The sequence below is a fragment of the Trichomycterus rosablanca genome, chromosome 3 (genome assembly GCF_030014385.1).
Source record: "Trichomycterus rosablanca isolate fTriRos1 chromosome 3, fTriRos1.hap1, whole genome shotgun sequence".
Lineage (NCBI taxonomy): Eukaryota > Metazoa > Chordata > Actinopteri > Siluriformes > Trichomycteridae > Trichomycterus > Trichomycterus rosablanca.
The window spans coordinates 31,836,748-31,856,508 of NC_085990.1; the positions used below are offsets into that span (position 1 = coordinate 31,836,748).

The following is a 19,761-nucleotide window of genomic DNA, read 5'->3' on the forward strand; positions in this document are numbered from 1 at the left end:
TCCAGCACATCACACAGATGCTCGATTGGATTGAGATCGGGGGAATTTGGAGGCAAAGTCAAAACCTCAAACTCGTTGTTGTGCTCCTCAAACCGTTTCCATGAAAGGGTGTACATGGTCTGCAACAATGCTTAGGTAGGTGGTACATGTCAAAGTAACATCCACATGCATGGCAGGACCCAAGGTTTTGCAGCAGAACATTTTGCCTTCTACCCATAATGCATCCTGATGCCATGTGTTCCCCAGGTAAGCAACGCACATGCACCCGGCCAGCCACGTGATGTAAAAGAAAACGTGATTCATCAGACCAGGCCACCTTCTTCCATTGCTCCGTGGTCCAGTTCCGCTCACATGCCCATTGCTGGCACTTTCGGCGGTGGACAGGGGTCAGCATGGGCACCCTGACGGGTCTGTGACTATGCAGCCCCATATGCAACAAACTGTGATGCACTGTGTATACTGACACCTTTTTATCAAAACAAGCATTAACTTTTTCAGAAATGTGAGCTACAGTAGCTAGTCTGTTGGATCGGACGACACAGGCCAGCCTTCGCTCCCCACGGTCATCAATGAGCCTTGGTCGCCCATGACCCTGTCGCCGGTTTACCACTGTTCCTTCCTTGGACCACTTTTGATAGCTGACCACTGACCATTTATATATATATTGTATGTGTGTGTGTTTCAGCTGCTGGCTCTAGTTACACCACACAATCATCCACTTAGGTACTTAACAACAATAAAGTGTTTGTTTTAGAAGTGTGTTTCCCTCTAACTGGAATATACGTAGAACTACTCAAACATAAACAGTATAGCCCAAAGCCAGAGGTTTCTGATAAGGGAAAAAATAATGCAAGAGTGCATTTCTGTCTATAAATTCAGTCTCGCTGCTTTTGTTTATTGCTTCAAAAGCATTGTAGATCCAGCCTGGATAAACACAGCAATCTCACATCATTTCATCATCATTTCAGTTTAATTCCAGCATGAAAGGCAAAGTTCACAGCTATCATATAACATCTTATCTAATTTTAGGTGTCCTATATGTTTTCCTCCCACAATCTTTTCACACATGAAGTGTAATCTCCGGTTTAATACAGATTGTGGGTTGCTTTCATGGCCAGAGTGTGAGCTCCAGAGAGATGGAGATTAAAGCAAACAATATTTGTTTTGTGCATTTTTCCTATACATCAAATGTGATAAAGCCAAGCCCTAACTCTAAAATCAAATGCTAAGAATCAAACATAGAATTATTCTCCAGAGTTCATTTTAACTAAAAGACTATCAGTGTCTACAGAGTTATAAGTAGTAAGTGCTGTGGATGTCAGACACATATGACCCACAGCAAATGATCCCTGAAATGGATGAAATGAAAATTTCTTTTTCAAAACCAGAAAACCCTTAAAGGAAAAAAAACACAGCTGTGGAAATGTTTAAAGGATGTAGGAAAGACATCTTACTGGGAAAACCAACTTAGTTTAAAATTCACAAAGCAATCTCTTTATAAAGGCAGAACAGCAGTGTTAAAACAGGCTGAATCCAAAACCTGGTACTACTGATGCTAATTTGTATGTTATGCCATATACACACAATAAAATGCTTTTCTTTGCATATCCCAACTTGATTGAAAGCTGGAGTAAAAGCACAGAGTCACAGAGCCAATTATACAACATCCATTGAGCCAATAGGGTTCAAGGACCAAGACCTTGCTCAAGAGCCCAACAGGATTTTAACCTCAACTTTTAGATTAATGTCCCAGTACCCTACCAACTGAGCTACCAGAGCAGAAAACACATTACATACAGTAAAATTAATCATCATCATTGCAAACCCCTAATGCAGACTGCATTTCACCGGGTAAACGTACTCTGGTACATCTAAGCTAAGTGGTGAGCTGCCACCCAACCTAAAATGATAAGGACATCAGTACTCTAAACATCTACAAGAGGACCATCTTTAAAAATAAATAGTATTACATTATGAAAGGCAGGTCTTGTGCACTTGTTTTTAGGTAACCCTCACTTTCAAAATATACCTGTATATTAGTATATTAGTACCTGTTTTTGCTAAACAACAGAAATCCAAAGTGGATTTTTATGTAAAAAGGAGAAAAACTAAAATTGTGTCAAGTGTTTGTTTTGCAGCAAGCTGTTTTAGAGGCAGCACACACTCCAAGCAGAGAGAGTGGCGTCATCAAGCTCCTTACCTGTGTTGGAAGCCATTAAGTATGCTTGCTGTTTTTCCGATTCTGGTAGATGAAGCTACACTATAGACATTTATCATACACTGATCAGCCATTAAACATTAAAAACCACATCCAACATTAAAACACCTCCAACAACATTAAAACCACCTCCTGGTTTCTACACACACTGTCCATTTTATCAGCTCCACTTACCATATAGGAGCACTTTGTTCTACAATTACTGTCCATCTGTTTCTCTACATATTTTTTGGCCTCCCTTCACCCTGTTCTTCAATGGCCAGGACCCCAACATGACCACCACAAAACAGGTATTATTTAGGTGGTGGAGGTGGTGATTCTCAGCACTGCAGTGACACTGACATGGTGGTGGTGTGTTAGTGTGTGTTGTGCTGGTATGAGTGGATCAGACACAGCAGCGCTGCTGGAGTTTTTAAATACCGTGTCCACTCACTGTCCACTCTATTAGACACTCCTACCTAGTTGGTCCACCTTGAAGATGTAAAGTCAGAGACGATCACTCATCTATTGTCGCTGTTAAAGTTTGTCATCTTCTGGACCTTCATCAGTGGTCACAGGATGCTGCCCATGGAGTGCTGTTGGCTGGATATATTTTTGGTTGGTAGACTATTCTCAGTCCAGCAGGTACAGTGAGGTGTTTAAAAACTCCAGCAGCGCTGCTGTGTCTTATCCACTCATACCAGCACAACACACACTAACACACCACCACCATGTCAGTGTCACTGCAGTGCTGAGAATGATCCACCACCCAAATAATACCTGCTCTGTAGTGGTCCTGGGAGAGTCCTGACCATTGAAGAACAGCATAAAGGGGGCTAACAAAGCATGCAGATAAACAGATGGACTACAGTCAGTAATTGTAGAACTACAAAGTGCTTCTATATGGTAAGTGGAGCTGATAAAATGAACAGTGAGTGTAGAAACAAGGAGGTGGTTTTAATGTTATGGCTGATCGGTGTATAATATGTTATTATAGGTTACATGTGTTTTGGTATGACGTGGTTGGTGATTTTTTTGGGTCTGGAAGCCCTAAAAATATTTTTGTAAATAAATTAATATTAATTGCTTTCTCTGTTTATACCATTTATGCTTATTAAGTGCCTAAAGAAACACTATACAAAAACACCCGAAGGAAAAAAAGGTTGTCCTTAACTACAATAAATATTTGGGGTGATAACCTCATAATTGCCGCTCTCCAAATAACATGGTAAATCTAATTTTGCCAAATGAGGCTAAACCAAGTAGACATTTTAAGGCATTGTTTTTCATATTTTTGTTAGATTTCTTCATGTACTCATTTGCTAGGTCCAGCCTGGTGCCCAGTCTGTTTATGAACTGAATATATAATCTAAAATAGTGCAATTTATTGTAAATTGCATGCATACAGACTGCAGCATGATCTGTTCACCCATTTTATTTGAGCGGTCAATAATCAGCATTTGCATTTAATTCCTAATCAAAGTTACAATTTCAGCCGAGAGGCAGCCATCTGCATCAACAGGCAGAGATCAGCCCTTTCAGGAGAATCAATACAAAGGTCCAGTGATATGAATAATAAATCCATTTGGCTTTTTATTTGCACAGTGTAGGAGAGAAGCCCTTACCTACAAGTTAATACTACCCAGCCTGAACAGCTTTGTTTTCAGTCGGTACAATTAACAACAGTACAAAGACAAGAAATTTAATGTTTTACTTTACGTGGTACAGGGACATGGTTACCACTGTGTGATATCGTTATATTTTTCACAGTATAAGTGTTGAGAAACTGGATTTCTCTTTTTTCTTGCATTTCCCATTTTAAGGTTGTACAAAACATAATATGTACAAATTCAATGCATTCAATTAGATACTTGAGAAAATACATCATTTGACCAAGCTCTCCTATTTTTTTGTAAATTTTTTGGAAGGGGTGCAGGGTTTTTGGTTGCACCTACACATTTACATTCGCCTACTGCTAACAGGTAATAAACACCTTTAGGGTGAAATGGAATGACAATGGTGAGCCAGACCTTTTTAATTACCATTTGCCAAACCTGACAAATGGACATTTGACTAAACAAAGTCCTATTCTTATAGCAATTGAGGGGACTATAATGTGGTAATAACAATCTTCACCTTTTAACTAGTATCATTAATATTTACTACATAAAAACTAAAACTGAGAAGCTACTAGGAATAAAGTTGTACACTTTATATAATGTGCACTTAGGCTGCCACTGCTAAAGGCTGTTAATTACATCTTTGCTAGTGTTAGAGCTCAATTTAAACCTCTGTAGCACTCTGCATTAAACCCATGCTTGTTTTCTCATATTATAAAATACTGAGAAACTGAGTGATTGTGGAGTAATTTAGAGTTGCCATTAAACATAATGTTTCCACATTTTAATACAAAATCTGGATGGTGCCCAGGACAATGGATCTACACACAAAAGTCTAGTCTCAAAATCGGACACTGCTCTCCAAACCAATTAGCGTTGGTTATTATTCGAGTGCTGATTCATAGACATGAGAGCTGCCATCATGCATGTTTTTTTAGCTCTAAATGTGCTTTGATTTAGAAGTGCTCTGACTTACGTTTGAGGCCAGAGGAGAAGGATGAAGAGGAGGAAGAGGGAGGTCTCGAGGATGAAGAAGTGGAGGTTTTGATGGAGAAAGAGGTTTTTCCTCTCCGCGTGGACGGCACAACGACTCGTGAGCGCTTCAGAGGGATGACGGCTCTTGGAGGAGGTGCCACCCGCCCATGATAGTCGAAGAGCCTGAGGAAAAAAAATTATTATATTTATAATTATATTAATTATAATAATAATTAATTAATAATATTGTGAAATGTATATAATATTGTAAATATGTAGATTCAAGGAATCTGGAGAGATCTCAGTATGTGTAGGGCTGTTAATTGTGTGTGAGCTGTGAGCTCTCAGTTAGCACTGCATGAGAAACCATCATGCTACTGTGATAAATATAGTCATATGGGTTCAGGAGTACTTTTCACATAACACAGTAGCCGCGATAGCCACGGAATCAATAAATCAAGAAATGCAACCTAAAACCTGAAACTATTACACAAAGAGAAAGTCATGCATCAATTTTATGCAGAAATGCCTCAGAATTATTTGGACCTATATCTCAGATGGTCCAAAAGACAGTGTAAATGTGTTGTTTTCATAAAATACAAACATTGAGTTAACTGTGCCAGAGATAAAAAGGACCATCCAGACTACTATTGACTCTGAGACATACAGTGTATCACAAAAGTGAGTACACCCCTCACATTTCTGCAGATATTTAAGTATATCTTTTCATGGGACAACACTGACAAAATGACACTTTGACACAATGAAAAGTAGTCTGTGTGCAGCTTATATAACAGTGTAAATTTATTCTTCCCTCAAAATAACTCAATATACAGCCATTAATGTCTAAACCACCGGCAACAAAAGTGAGTACACCCCTTAGTGAAAGTTCCTGAAGTGTCAATATTTTGTGTGGCCACCATTATTTCCCAGAACTGCCTTAACTCTCCTGGGCATGGAGTTTACCAGAGCTTCACAGGTTGCCACTGGAATGCTTTTCCACTCCTCCATGATGACATCACGGAGCTGGCGGATATTCGAGACTTTGCGCTCCTCCACCTTCCGCTTGAGGATGCCCCAAAGATGTTCTATTGGGTTTAGGTCTGGAGACATGCTTGGCCAGTCCATCACCTTTACCCTCAGCCTCTTCAATAAAGCAGTGGTCGTCTTAGAGGTGTGTTTGGGGTCATTATCATGCTGGAACACTGCCCTGCGACCCAGTTTCCGGAAGGAGGGGATCATGCTCTGCTTCAGTATTTCACAGTACATATTGGAGTTCATGTGTCCCTCAATGAAATGTAACTCCCCAACACCTGCTGCACTCATGCAGCCCCAGACCATGGCATTCCCACCACCATGCTTGACTGTAGGCATGACACACTTATCTTTGTACTCCTCACCTGATTGCCGCCACACATGCTTGAGACCATCTGAACCAAACAAATTAATCTTGGTCTCATCAGACCATAGGACATGGTTCCAGTAATCCATGTCCTTTGTTGACATGTCTTCAGCAAACTGTTTGGGGGCTTTCTTGTGTAGAGACTTCAGAAGAGGCTTCCTTCTGGGGTGACAGCCATGCAGACCAATTTGATGTAGTGTGCGGCGTATGGTCTGAGCACTGACAGGCTGACCCCCCACCTTTTCAATCTCTGCAGCAATGCTGACAGCACTCCTGCACCTATCTTTCAAAGACAGCAGTTGGATGTGACGCTGAGCACGTGCACTCAGCTTCTTTGGACGACCAACGCGAGGTCTGTTCTGAGTGGACCCTGCTCTTTTAAAACGCTGGATGATCTTGGCCACTGTGCTGCAGCTCAGTTTCAGGGTGTTGGCAATCTTCTTGTAGCCTTGGCCATCTTCATGTAGCGCAACAATTCGTCTTTTAAGATCCTCAGAGAGTTCTTTGCCATGAGGTGCCATGTTGGAACTTTCAGTGACCAGTATGAAAGAGTGTGAGAGCTGTACTACTAAATTGAACACACCTGCTCCCTATGCACACCTGAGACCTAGTAACACTAATGAGTCACATGACATTTTGGAGGAAAAATGACAAGCAGTGCTCAATTTGGACATTTAGGGGTGTAGTCTCTTAGGGGTGTACTCACTTTTGTTGCCAGTGGTTTAGACATTAATGGCTGTATATTGAGTTATTTTGAGGGAAGAATAAATTTACACTGTTATATAAGCTGCACACAGACTACTTTTCATTGTGTCAAAGTGTCATTTTGTCAGTGTTGTCCCATGAAAAGATATACTTAAATATCTGCAGAAATGTGAGGGGTGTACTCACTTTTGTGATACACTGTATATAAGGACATAAAAAAGATGCATGCTGCCATCAGGGCAACATCTTTTCCCAGGAAGTCCATGATTATTTAAATGCCAGGCCTCATTTTGTATGCGCTATGACAGCATGGCTTCGTAAACACAGGATGTGTTTGCTTGACTGCACTACAGATCTGTCTCCTGTTAAAAACAAATGTTGCAGCTTGAGGAGGAGGAGAATCAGACGACAGCCACCTAAAGTCACCTAAGCAGTTAAAGTCTCGTATCAAGCAAGACTGGACAAAATTCCACTTGCAAAACTGCAACAATTAGTGTCCTCAGTTCCCAAACTATTAAAAAATCTCATTTATAGGAAAGGTGAATAATTAATTAAAAACACAGGCGTAAACATTCCTTTGTCCCTTGTTTTTCAAAATGTGTTGCAGACACCAAATAAAAAAAAAAGTGTGAGTGTGTGTGTGTGCATATTTTACGTTTTATTCATTTATTTACTGAAATAAAGTCATTAAAATGCCAGGACTATTTGAATGTCCCTCTAAAGTTGATTTATTTGAAGTGAATGTAAGCTTTGTACCTTAACTATAACTAATATGAGCCAGTCAACCCCCATGTTCTTTTGTTTTCTTTAAATACATTTAAAAAAGGAAAAGAAGAATTTCACAGTCTCTACAGTAAATCAGAACCAAAATTGGTTTTGCTATGCTGCTTAGAGTTGCCAGCACCATCAAATTGAAGCATAAAATTTTGATTCAAGTCAAGCTTGGGGGTTGGAAGGCATTCAATTATGTTGAAGTCATAAGCAATATGGATCAGTGCCAAGGCCTTAGGCTCTATATAAACACATCTTCAGTAGTTACTGTCTTGCCACTCAGAACTATCAAATTAACCCACAAGCCATTTGTGTTATGAAATGACCCTTAAATAGTTTAGTTTGTTTGAACTTCAGTATTCAGTTAAAAGGAATAATTGATTATTTCAGACTAGGACCACTAAGCAGCATTTCACTGAAGTTAAAAGGGCTGCCCGAAATTACATGTCTGTTCATAATGAAACAATGGAGATACATTGCTGGACATGAATACATTTTCATTATATCTTATGTGCTGGTGCTCTTGTGAAAAAGGAAAACAAACAAACAAGCAAAAAATCAGTGCAAAGCCTGGTCAAATCATACAGAATGAGTATGCATACAACGCCAAGAGGCCCTTGCATTATGAAACAGCGGGGTGTGTGAAACAGCTAAAAAGACTTGGCTTAATTCTGGTGCTGGCAGAATAAATAGCCTTAACACTGGTTTATGCTTTTTAACACTTATTGTACACCTAACTCAGCTTGTGGGGTTGTATTGTATTGTAATGATTGTAATGTATCCTGCTGTGATTGCAGTCTGCCTTTTAAGTCTTGGACAATCTGTTGTTTTTCTTGGAGGCTAAATTCTGTGTTTGGTGTCGAAATGCCAAATTTATACTTCTTGAAGCACAAACTACTACAACCCATCTTTCAATAAATTACCTTCTTTTGCTTCAATTTTCTCTTCTTGTACATTTTGGGATTATTTGTAAATATTTCTCAACATCATCTAGTGGCGGGATGTGTCACTTTGCAGGTCACAAAATCGGCATCCATTGTGAGAGATGCAGTTTATGTATGATTTTACAATGTATTTTAAGACAATTGTTCTGCCCTCGTTTTCCCCCTTTCTCAGCTAGACAGACAGACAGCTCCCTCCAAAATACAGTTAGGTCAGTTTTATTTGCTTCCCAACTGTACACTGTGTGCATCAGAATAGAGTAAAACTACAAAATACAAACAATAAAAACAATAAAATTTAATACAGTACATGCACATAGCTGTAGTTAAGTTTACATAAAATAGCGCTAATGAGTTAGCATTTTGTGTAAAAATACTAATTGCTAGAGTAACGGTAATAACCGTATTTAATTACGGAATTACGGTAAATTTGTAACTGAAACACTAACATACTCGCTAAACATTTACAAACAACTGAGAATATAAATGTCTGCTACTTACAGATGATGATTCTGTATTGGATTGCAAGAGAATTAACTTCTATTTATTATTGTTTACGCTACTGACAACGCTACCCTGCGTTCGTTTGCCGCTAAAACGTAAAAGTGACATGGCTTCATAGCAAAGTCAAAGTTAGTTGCCATGACTACAATGTCAACGGTTGCCACTTAAAGGCGCAGGTGACCCATTAAATTATAATTGCGTCTCTGTAACGACTCGAACCATCACAACAATCATACGTCTTGAGTTTGACACCTCTGATATAGACAGTATTTAATACACAGTTAAAGTCAAATGTTTTCATACTATTGTAAGCGGTATGTATGTCATGGCTGTACTGTGATGTCACTGATTTTTGCTACTTTTTCTTTGACTATCTAATTGTAACAGTTTTTTTTTACATAAAAAAGGTGACAGTTTGGGTTTTTCCTCCAACCTTGACAAACGACCACTATTACATGATATTTGTAATGGGTGCAGTCAAACTAGCCCTTTTAATATGGGCACCAGCTATGCTGAATCATAATCAATAAAAAGAATTAGGAGGCCATGTTACAAAGTTACAAATAAATTATACACATTTTAACAACAACAAATTAATAATCAGTTGCTGAATGTATATTTTAGAAAACAACAATAGAAATTAAATCAATAAAAATGTGCTTTTATTAACAGTAAAATACAGTATGCTATCCAATTATTCAGTCACAAGGAAAAAGAAGAGATGAAAAAATGAATGAAATTAAAAAATTAAGTGTCTCTAAAAAGTGCATGTAAAATTTTGACTTCTGCTATGTACTACTTTTGTTCCTCCACCTAAATTATTAAATTAGTGATGGAAAACAAATTTAACACTAACTGGCCTTGTGTGAAAAATTAAATACCATCTTAGTTAATTAACCAGTAAACCAAGTTACACTGATAGTTGAACATAATCTGAGTTGATTATTGCCAGCCCCCCTCACCATAATTGTGAAGTACAGTACATTAAAACATCTTAATAGGCTGCACATTATGCCATTATTAAATTAAAGTATTAAAATATGCCAATATGTAAAATATGCAAATATATCATAAAATATGTATCAGTCTGAAAATGGAAGTCTATTGTCTTCAAAAGGCAAAAACCCAAGCAAAATTCCACCAAGAGAGCTTTGATGACTCACCCACTAAATCACCTAGGAACCCAGATCCACATCTAAAAAACTGCAGGCCTCACTCATTACAAACAGATAGATGGATGGATGGATGGATGGATGGATGGATGGACGGATAGATAGATAGATAGATAGATAGATAGATAGATAGATAGATAGATAGATACTCTATTCATCTTGAGGGATTTTTTATAGTTAGTATGGTGTTGGCTATGGCTTGGACAAGTAATATTTAATGGAGTTGCAAGACAAAAATTACTGCTAACCAACAGGAATATAAAGGCTCATATTGTATAGACTGCATGGCACTGAATAAACCTATTAATAAATCAAAAGTACAGATTAATTTTTTTTGCAACATAATTTAACTATTTGTGGCCTAAAAAAATAACTAAACTAAATGTTTACATAAGCTTTGCAAATGCATACTGTGTCAGATGAATATCTGCTAGTAGTAGTAGTAGTGGTAGTAGTAGAAGTATAAGTAATTTGAGATAATATTAACTAAAGCTCATTATGCATGTAGTCATAACTGCATATTGCTCACTGCTGTATTTCAGTGATGTATTTACATTTAACTATTCTATGTTACACATTTTCATTGTTAAGGAGTAGGTCATGTTTTTGGTTATCCTACAGGTGTAATGTTAAGGTGTTCACATACTTTTGACAATGAAAATCAGAGTTAATCTGATTTTACACTGCAGCTGCTGCTGTTTTTCAGAGTCCTGCTGTTCTGGAAAATTACAATCTACTGACTGATTTAGAATTGAGAAGTGCACAGTGCTGTGATATAAGGTGGGTTATGTATGAATATCAGATCTGCATACATGGCAGCAGTGTATTATTTCTACAAAACCACAAATGGTAGAGGAGAAATAAGACATACATTGAAATGTCAATCTGAATGCAGTGCCTCTGCATTCACCCTGGCACACAGGCACTCTCTCTGCATCTCTCAGACCGGCTGACATTTACCAAAATGTCTTTAATAATAAAGACCTTGATCATAAGCAGATAAATGATTTTAAAAGAAAATGTGAAATCTGTAGGTGTAGGTTATGATGTGCTCATAATAGATTTTCACACACAAATGTGCCTTTCTTTGATTTTCTATGCTTTTCATTAGAAAAAGAAAGAAACATGAGTAAGGTAAAGCTGCACATTTAGTGAATGCCACTTCTATACCGCTTTTGAATTCTTCTTGTTCCTGAAAACAATGAACCTCTATTTACTCTGTTAAAGGCCATAAAAAAGCCGAGCGTGATTTCAGCCTAAATGTTCTTTCATTAGCATTTAATAGTTTTCTATAATGATTAAAAGTAAAAAAGTAAAAAAGTAAAAAAAAAAAAAAAAAAAAAAAAAACGTGTCGAAATGTCAATCCATTTAAAATAGCAAAAATAAATACATACCGATTGTAGAAATCCTCACGGTAGTAGTCATAGTCAAACTCATATCCACTGAAAAGACAGTGAAAAAAGAAAAAATGCTGGTTGAATACCATCCAAACAGGAAAAAAGGTTCAAAAATGTATTTGCGGCCTTTAATTTTCATGTATATCTAATGACGTCAATCCGCCAAAATGTTTAAAGTATAAGCAAAACTATGAGACTGATAATGTAAATAAATAAGGAAAGCTTAAAGCTATTTTAGTGTAAACTGCATGTTTAAATCCCAGATGTAAGAGACGTGTATAAATTATGACCAAAAGCATGTGGACACCCATTCTAATTATTGAGTTCACATATTTCTAATAGTCATATAAAATCCATTACATAGTATAGCATATGCTTTTAAATTTGTGTCAACAGTTTGGGAAAGGCCTTTGCCAACATGACCAAAGCATGGTTTGATAAGTTTAGTATGCAGGATCTCCAGTGGCTGGTACAAATCCCTGACCTCAACCTTACTGAACACCTTTGGAATAAATTGGAATATTGATTGCAGTTCTTGCAGGGTAACCTTCAGAATGATGTAAAGCTTTTTAAACTGTGAACAGAAACACCTGTATTTCACTAGGTTCTAAATTAAGACAGACCTGTTTTGGCAGTTCTTGGATTATACACCGATCAGGCATAACATTATGACCACCTTCCTAATATTGTGTTGGTCCCCCTTTTGCTGCCAAAACAGCCCTGACCCGTCGAAGCATGGACTCCATTAGACCCCTGAGGGTGTGCTATGATATCTGGCACCAAGATGTTAGCAGCAGATCCTTTAACTCCTGTAAGTTGTGAGGTGGGGCCTCCATGGATCGGACTTGTTTGTCCAGCACATCCCACAGATGCTCGATTGGATTAAGATCTAGGGAATTTGGAGGCCAAGTCAACACCTCAAAGTCGTTATGCTTCCAAACCATTCCTGAACCATTTTTGCTTTGTGGCAGGGAGCATTATCCTGCTGAAAGAGGCCACAGCCATCAGGGAATACCGTTTCCATGAAAGGGTGTACATGGTCTGCAACAATGCTTAGGTAGGTGGTACTTGTCAAAGCCATCCACGTGATGTAAAAGAAAACGTGATTCATCAGACCAGGCCACCTTCTTCCATTGCATGGGTCAGGGGTCAGCATGGGCACCCTGACTGGTCTGCGGCTATGCATCAAACTGTGATGCACTGTGTATTCTGACACCTTTCTATCAGAATCAGCCTTAACTTCTTCAGCAATTTGAGCTACTGTAGCTCGTCTGTTGGATCAGACCACACGGGCCAGCCTTCACTACCTACATGCATCAATAAGCCTTGACTGCCCCTGACCCTATCGCCGGTTTACCACTGTTCCTTCCTTGGATCACTCTTGATAGATTCTGACCACTGCAGACTGGGAACACCCCACAAGAGCTGCAGTTTTGGAGATGCTCTGACCCACTTGTCTAGCCATCACAATTTGGCCCTTGTCAAACTCGCTCGAAATCCTTACGCTTGCCCATTTTTCCTGCTTCTCACACATCAACTTTGAGGATAAAATGTTCACTTGCTGCCTAATATATCCCACCCACTAACAGGTGATGCGATAATCAGTGAAGAGATAATCAGTGTTATTCACTTCACCTGTCAGTGGTCATAATGTTATGCCTAGTTGGTGTATGTGGACAAATATTCTTTTAATGTCCCTTTGAGTGACTGTTGGTGTTGTCAAAACAGTTCAATTCATATACACACAGAGAGGTCACCAGCTGATGGCATTCATAATTGCTAACAAATAATAAGAAGGGCATGCCTAGTCAAGCTTTTAAAGCACCAATCTGTAAATTGCTGTAAGAATTATTTTAGACCCATCAAATTCTGTCATATATTTAGAGACCCTTTTAGTAAAAAAAATGTTGTGAGTTCAAATCGTGTCTTTGTAAGGCTGTTACTGTTGGACCTTTTTGCAGAAACCTTAGTTCTCAACTGCTTCCTTCAACCAATATATTTGCAAAATGCCATGATTAATGATTAAGCCCTGCTGCCACACCTGGCCCAGTTTTTAAACGTTTACATTTTCAGTCAATCAGTACTTTAAATAATGATAGCAGACAGAGGAGCCAGTTTTATCCAATTTAACATTGGCAAGGTAGGTTTACTTTAGCAGGGACTTTTTCCATTAATCAACATGAACAGAATGTTTAATGCAATCAGAAATTAACAGCAGAATGAGAAGTTTGCTGTGGAAAAGCTTGACAAAGCTGCACTTTAGGTTGATCAGTAATTCACAGCATGCATTAACTTTAAAAGAGCTCAGACATTTATTACTTTAATATGCAGGATTTCAAAACAATATTTAGAACCTGTCCTTTAGAGGCATAATAATAAGTGACAAGTCAGTACAAAAAAGTTTATTATTATTATTATTATTCTCTTCTATAAATAGTAGATCCATAATTACACATAGTTCAGTTTTAGGACTAGAAAAAGGGTCCCTGTTTCAGCTCTATTCTTGAATTGTATTCATTGGTAAATAACTGTGGTTTAAAAAGCAGACCAAGTAAACAAATGTAAATGAGACTCTCAGTGGGCCAGTACCCTGTTACAGAGCAAACCAAACAATTCAGTATGTACATATTTCATTGCTGTTTGGAAAGTGTTTTTCTTTGATCAATGGAGTTGGGAAAGGACAGGCCGAGCACAAAACAATGTCCCTGTGTTTACTTAAAGCTTAGTTTCACCCCTGATGCATCAGACCCAGCAAACCTGACATGCTCAAGGAGGATTGGCTTGCCGGTCACGCTCTGTGGTCAGTGTGAGACCAGCAAACTGAGGGCTGGGAGCGATGGCATTAGTGAGATATGTGAACGAGCAGATCCTAGATTGCTTTCCAGCCTGCTAATCCCAGCCAGGTCAGCACAGCTAACACGGTCTATAATAAACACCACACTCTGTTCAATACAGTCTAATTATTCAGCTGTACTGAATTTCCTCATCCAACTGTTTTTTTTTATTTCATTAAAATATTATCATCTAAAACAGTGCAGATGTTTTCTGTTATTCTACTGTAATGTTCTCCTAATTAACAGAACTCAAATAATGGCACTGTTAAAATGCAAATCATATTAAAATTAATGTGTAATGTCAAAAATAAACCCAGATAAAATACATACATGACAGCATAATGAAAGCTAATGGAAAAGCCACATCTGCAATAAGACAGTGAAAATACAAAGCAATAAAATGCCTCGGGGAAATATTTCAGCCTTGGAAGTAATAGTTATGCTGGATATCTGCAAGTGCACGCCTCATTACTTTTCTGTCCGCTCCACCACAGACAAAGAAACCCTATCTATTGAATTTCTCTAAACCTAGAATCAAGTGCCAATCAAGTCTGTTTGCCATTCGAATACAAAGGGCTGTATTTGACCTGTTCTATTTATTTATAAAGGCACTATTAGACAGAGGTTTAGTACTCTTTAACTACATTTCGAAGCATTCCCTGCAGACTTCAAACATTACTTTCTACACGTAGGTGCAATGCTTAATAAGTATACCTGCGACTTATTTTTTAGTCTGCTTGTTTGTCAGCTGTTTCTTTCTTTCTTTCTTTTTTGTGTATTTATTCTCGAGTCTACTATTTTGTAAATGTATTTATACTTTTCATTTAATTTTGTGTTTTCTAAGCCACAGTATTGTTCTGCCTTTGTTAAGTCTCAGGGTTATATCTTGCATCTATTAAAAGGTGTTTACCATCCTGTTAGAACTTTGTTTTAATTATTATTATTATTTCTTTTTTTTTCTTTTTCTTTTTCAGTATGTCACTTGACTTTTACTTTATTTCAGTTAAGACCAGCAGTGCAAATCTGATTTGATTCAAGCAGGTAAGATTTTCTGCAGTCTGAACAAAAAATAAATAACATGCTTATTTTAAAAATAAGTGGGTTTAAAAAAGCCATGCACTCAGAGAAGGTTCTAAAATCTAGCTCTGCTTGCATCTGAAAGTCTGCTTGCATCTGAAAGTCCCAAGACTATGTCTTTTGAACATCTTAATATGCATGTTTTTACCTTCTTTTTTACGCTTTTTATCCCCATTTTCCTCCCAATTTAGCGCACTCAATTTGTCTTTCGCTGCTGAGGGATACCCGATTGCATCCGAGGAGAGCACATTGCTGTACACGCCTCTTCCGACATGTGCACAGCCCTCCTCTTCTCACCCCTGCATTCTGCACAGGCCTCTCTTCTGCCAATCAGTGTCCTTACACAGCATATGAAGATCCCACCCACACATAGTCCGGCCCCCACCCTGCAGATATCGTGGCCAGTTAGTATCTGCTGAAGGCACTACCAATTGATGGCACCCAGCCGACTGGTGGCAACACTGAGTTTTGAATCTCGGGGTTGGTGTGCTAGCGGAATATCCTGCTGCACCACCTTTTCTATTTGGTTGGAAAGGGTAAGGGCAGGAGGAGTAGTAATTGGTGGTGTCTGAGAGACAGCTTAAAGTCCGGATTTAGCGCCATCTGATTTCCACCCTTTTGGACCGCTCAAAGAAGCTTCAAAGGGAGAAAGATTTTCATGTGATGATGATGTGAAAGCAGCGGTGCATCAGTGGCTATGTGCTTCACCAAAAACATTTTTTGCTGATGGCATTAAAAGGTTGGTACGACGCTGGGAAAAATGCATCAGAAGGTGACTGTGTAGAAAAGTGATGTCATTTGTTTGTGAAAGTGCGGAAACTTTTTGAAAAACCCTCGTATTAGCTTAAACTACATACTTGTAAAACTCAACAAAAAAAGTATGTATCTATCAGCACAAACTACACTGTTTTAAAATCTTTGACAGAGGGAAAATGTATGAAGACACTACAAATTTATAACAATAGTACTTCAAGACATCCGCAGTAAGTAAGCATTCAATTGTCTTTGCTTTAACCACTTCATATGGATCTCTTTAATGAACTGGACCCCCACAGGTCCACTACAGAGCAGGTATTATTTAGGTGGTGGATCATTCTCAGCACTGCAGTGACACTGACATGGTGGTGGTGTGTTAGTGTGTGTTGTGCTGGTATGAGTGGATCAGACACAGCAGTGCTGCTGGAGTTTTTAAATGCCGTGTCCACTCACTGTCCACTCTATTAGACACTCCTACCTAGTTGGTCCAACTTGTAGATGTAAAGAAATGTAATGTAAGAAATGTAAAGATGATCGCTCATCTGTTGCTGCTGCAGACCTGCCAACCTTGAAAGAATTTTATGAGTACAACCCCCCCCCCCCCCACCCCGCCAAAAAAAAAAACAATCCACCACCACCCGCCCACCACTTAGATTGCAGAAGCAAGCATAATACTTTCACTCAAGTTTTATTATCAGAACAGCTTGACAACGGTATTGCGGTCATTATAATAACAATACAGATTAACTGTAGAACACAGTTACTTCTTTAAACTGTTTTTGCTTTCTGCTCGTTGCATGTAGCCCAATGCATTGCTTTCCTTAGTTACTCCATAAGCATATACTTGTAAACCATTACTTTTGGACAGTTACTGCAATCACACCACACACCCAACATTGCATTGAAAATAAACTATAGTACAAGAGGTATAGCCCATGGAAACTCATTCCACCTGAGAATTTTGTCAGAAATTAAAGTAAACTGAAGACATTCTTTGTAAATAAATAAATAAATAAATAAAAACATTAAAATTGTAAGAATAAAGGGAAACGTGATGGTTACCATTGCAACACACATATTGAATAGATGAACCTTGTAACCTTGAGTGGTTAACAACACCGTTAAATCTTAATTTTACCTTTTCAATGTTATCGGCTCTACGGGCGAAAGGGGATTACCATTTGAACAATATATTTTACATCATTGATAAAATCTGATAAAAACCTCATGAACAGTTTGTAGCGTCTTTCTCAATAATGCACAAAAAACGCGATTTTTCGGCTTGTTATGGCTACTGCGCCTGCGCACAACTCCACAGCGAGGGGGGGGTACGCCACTAGCACGCTGACCCCCCCTCCGCTCGCGGCACAAGCAGCAAGCTGATTGGCTCTTTTTGTTGAAGGGCGGGACTTAAACCTTAAACGGACGCCATGATTCGCGTTGTGAGAAATCCCATTCATACTGCAGTCCGTGGCGGGTCTCATCATTAATACGGTCTCAGACTGAAGCGCGAGGCGGGGCAGGGTGGTTGGGTGAAAATGAAGCGCTCTGATTGGCCGAAAGCACTCCGCTTACACGCAGATCTCTGTGGCTCAGCGGCGGAATCAACTTTAGTGACAACCTGTCACCTGAAACTGGCGAAATGCGAGATGCGTACTTTAGAACATGGAATCGTACAAGCGTACTAGCAGGTCAAAATGCGTGCCCGTTACGCAAAATGCGTACATGTTGGCAGGTCTGCTGCTGTTTAAGTTGGTCATCTTCTAGACCTTCATCAGTGGTCACAGGACACTGCCCATTGGGCACTGTTGGCTGGATATTTTTGGTGGACTATTCTCAGTCCAGCAGTGACAGTGAGGTGTTTAAAAACTCCAGCAGCATTAATGTGTCTTATCCACTCACACCAGCACAACACACACTAACACACCACCACCATGTCAGTGTCACTGCAGTGCTGAGAATGACCCACCACCTAAATAATACCTGCTCTAACGTGGTCCTGTGGGGGTCCTGATAATTAAAGTAATGGTACCAAAAGGGATGTTTAATGTGTTTGTTTCTGTTGCTTTTTCCACTTAAAATCTTGTTTAATTACAATTCACATCTGCCATGATTGCTAATTGTTACATTAAATAATTATGAAATAATCCCAATCCAATGATAATGTATTCTACTGTATTATAAAACCAAATGTTACTTACACTGAAAGCAAAGGTAACCCAGTAATTCTATTTATTTGGAGTGTGAAAGGATTCACAATGAATGTATTTAAATCTCTCTGTCCTCTTTCCCCTTGTATTTGAATTATAACCTCTTCCAGCCTATAATTCTCCCATTATTGTTCGGCTCAGGATAGAATTAAGTATCTCATTTGAGACTCAGCCCTGCAGTCCCTGGGTGTCCAAAAGTGACTCAAATGCAGCTTCAGCAAATGTGAGCATAGATTTTTGTTGATAAGTGCACAATGAAGCGCGACAAAGACACAGAGCATCTGCATTATCTCCGCCTGATAACTGACAAAAGTGCTGACTGCAATACTACCTCCACGATTCTAATCTGTCACTCTCAATGCTCTAATTTAGCTAAATGCTGGTTTCCAACATTCTGCTATTCATTATTGAGTTATGCAGCTGTTTGTGTCCACCTGAGCAAATCTTTTTCAACAGTTTTAATATTCTTTACAACAACATTAATATGAAGGTACAAATTATGTACAGAAATGAGCACATTTTGTCCACATTATATATATATATATATATATATTAGGGCTGTCACGGGATTAGGGCTGTCACGCGATTAAAATTTTTAATCGAGATTAATCGTGATCAAAGAACCAAATTAATCGCTAACTAATAACTAAGCACAATTTGAACAGTTATGCACTTTTTTATTGCAAGAACATGTTTACCAATAAAAACATTCATAAAATAATGATAAAATGATTACATATAAATTATTTTTATAAAGCCGGCCAATGCCTATATAGCTACCCATCTTTCAGCCAGTTATTCAAAATGACAAGTCTGTTCACATTATCTGACAAAAGTGAGGATCTTTTCCTGTTCATAACCCTGCAACTGAAAACAGGCGCTCATAATATGAACCATTTCTAGATGCAACACCAGTGGCGTAACTAGGAGCTCATGGGCCCCAGTGCAAAAAAAAATTGGGGGCCCCCTCAACAAATTGCATATGCTGACAGCTGAATTAACAACAGCCCTAATATATATATATAAATATATATATATATACATATACAGTGTATCACAAAAGTGAGTACACCCCTCACATTTCTGCAGATATTTAAGTATATCTTTTCATGGGACAACACTGACAAAATGACACTTTGACACAATGAAAAGTAGTCTGTGTGCAGCTTATATAACAGTGTAAATTTATTCTTCCCTCAA

At 38.5% G+C, this 19,761-nt stretch overlaps 1 protein-coding gene across 4 annotated transcripts in view; it reads right to left on the minus strand.

The window, feature by feature from the left end:
• Nucleotides 1–19,761, minus strand: part of LOC134309822 (RNA-binding Raly-like protein) — a 299,334-nt gene that overhangs the window by 14,918 nt on the left and 264,655 nt on the right. For all 4 annotated transcript variants that reach the window (XM_062991166.1, XM_062991167.1, XM_062991168.1 and 1 more), the window contains 2 exons: nt 11,682–11,729; nt 4,793–4,974 (listed from right to left, as the gene is read on the minus strand). In XM_062991166.1, coding sequence (XP_062847236.1) covers nt 4,793–4,974; nt 11,682–11,729 — 230 coding nt within the window. The remainder of the gene's footprint in view (nt 1–4,792; nt 4,975–11,681; nt 11,730–19,761) is intronic.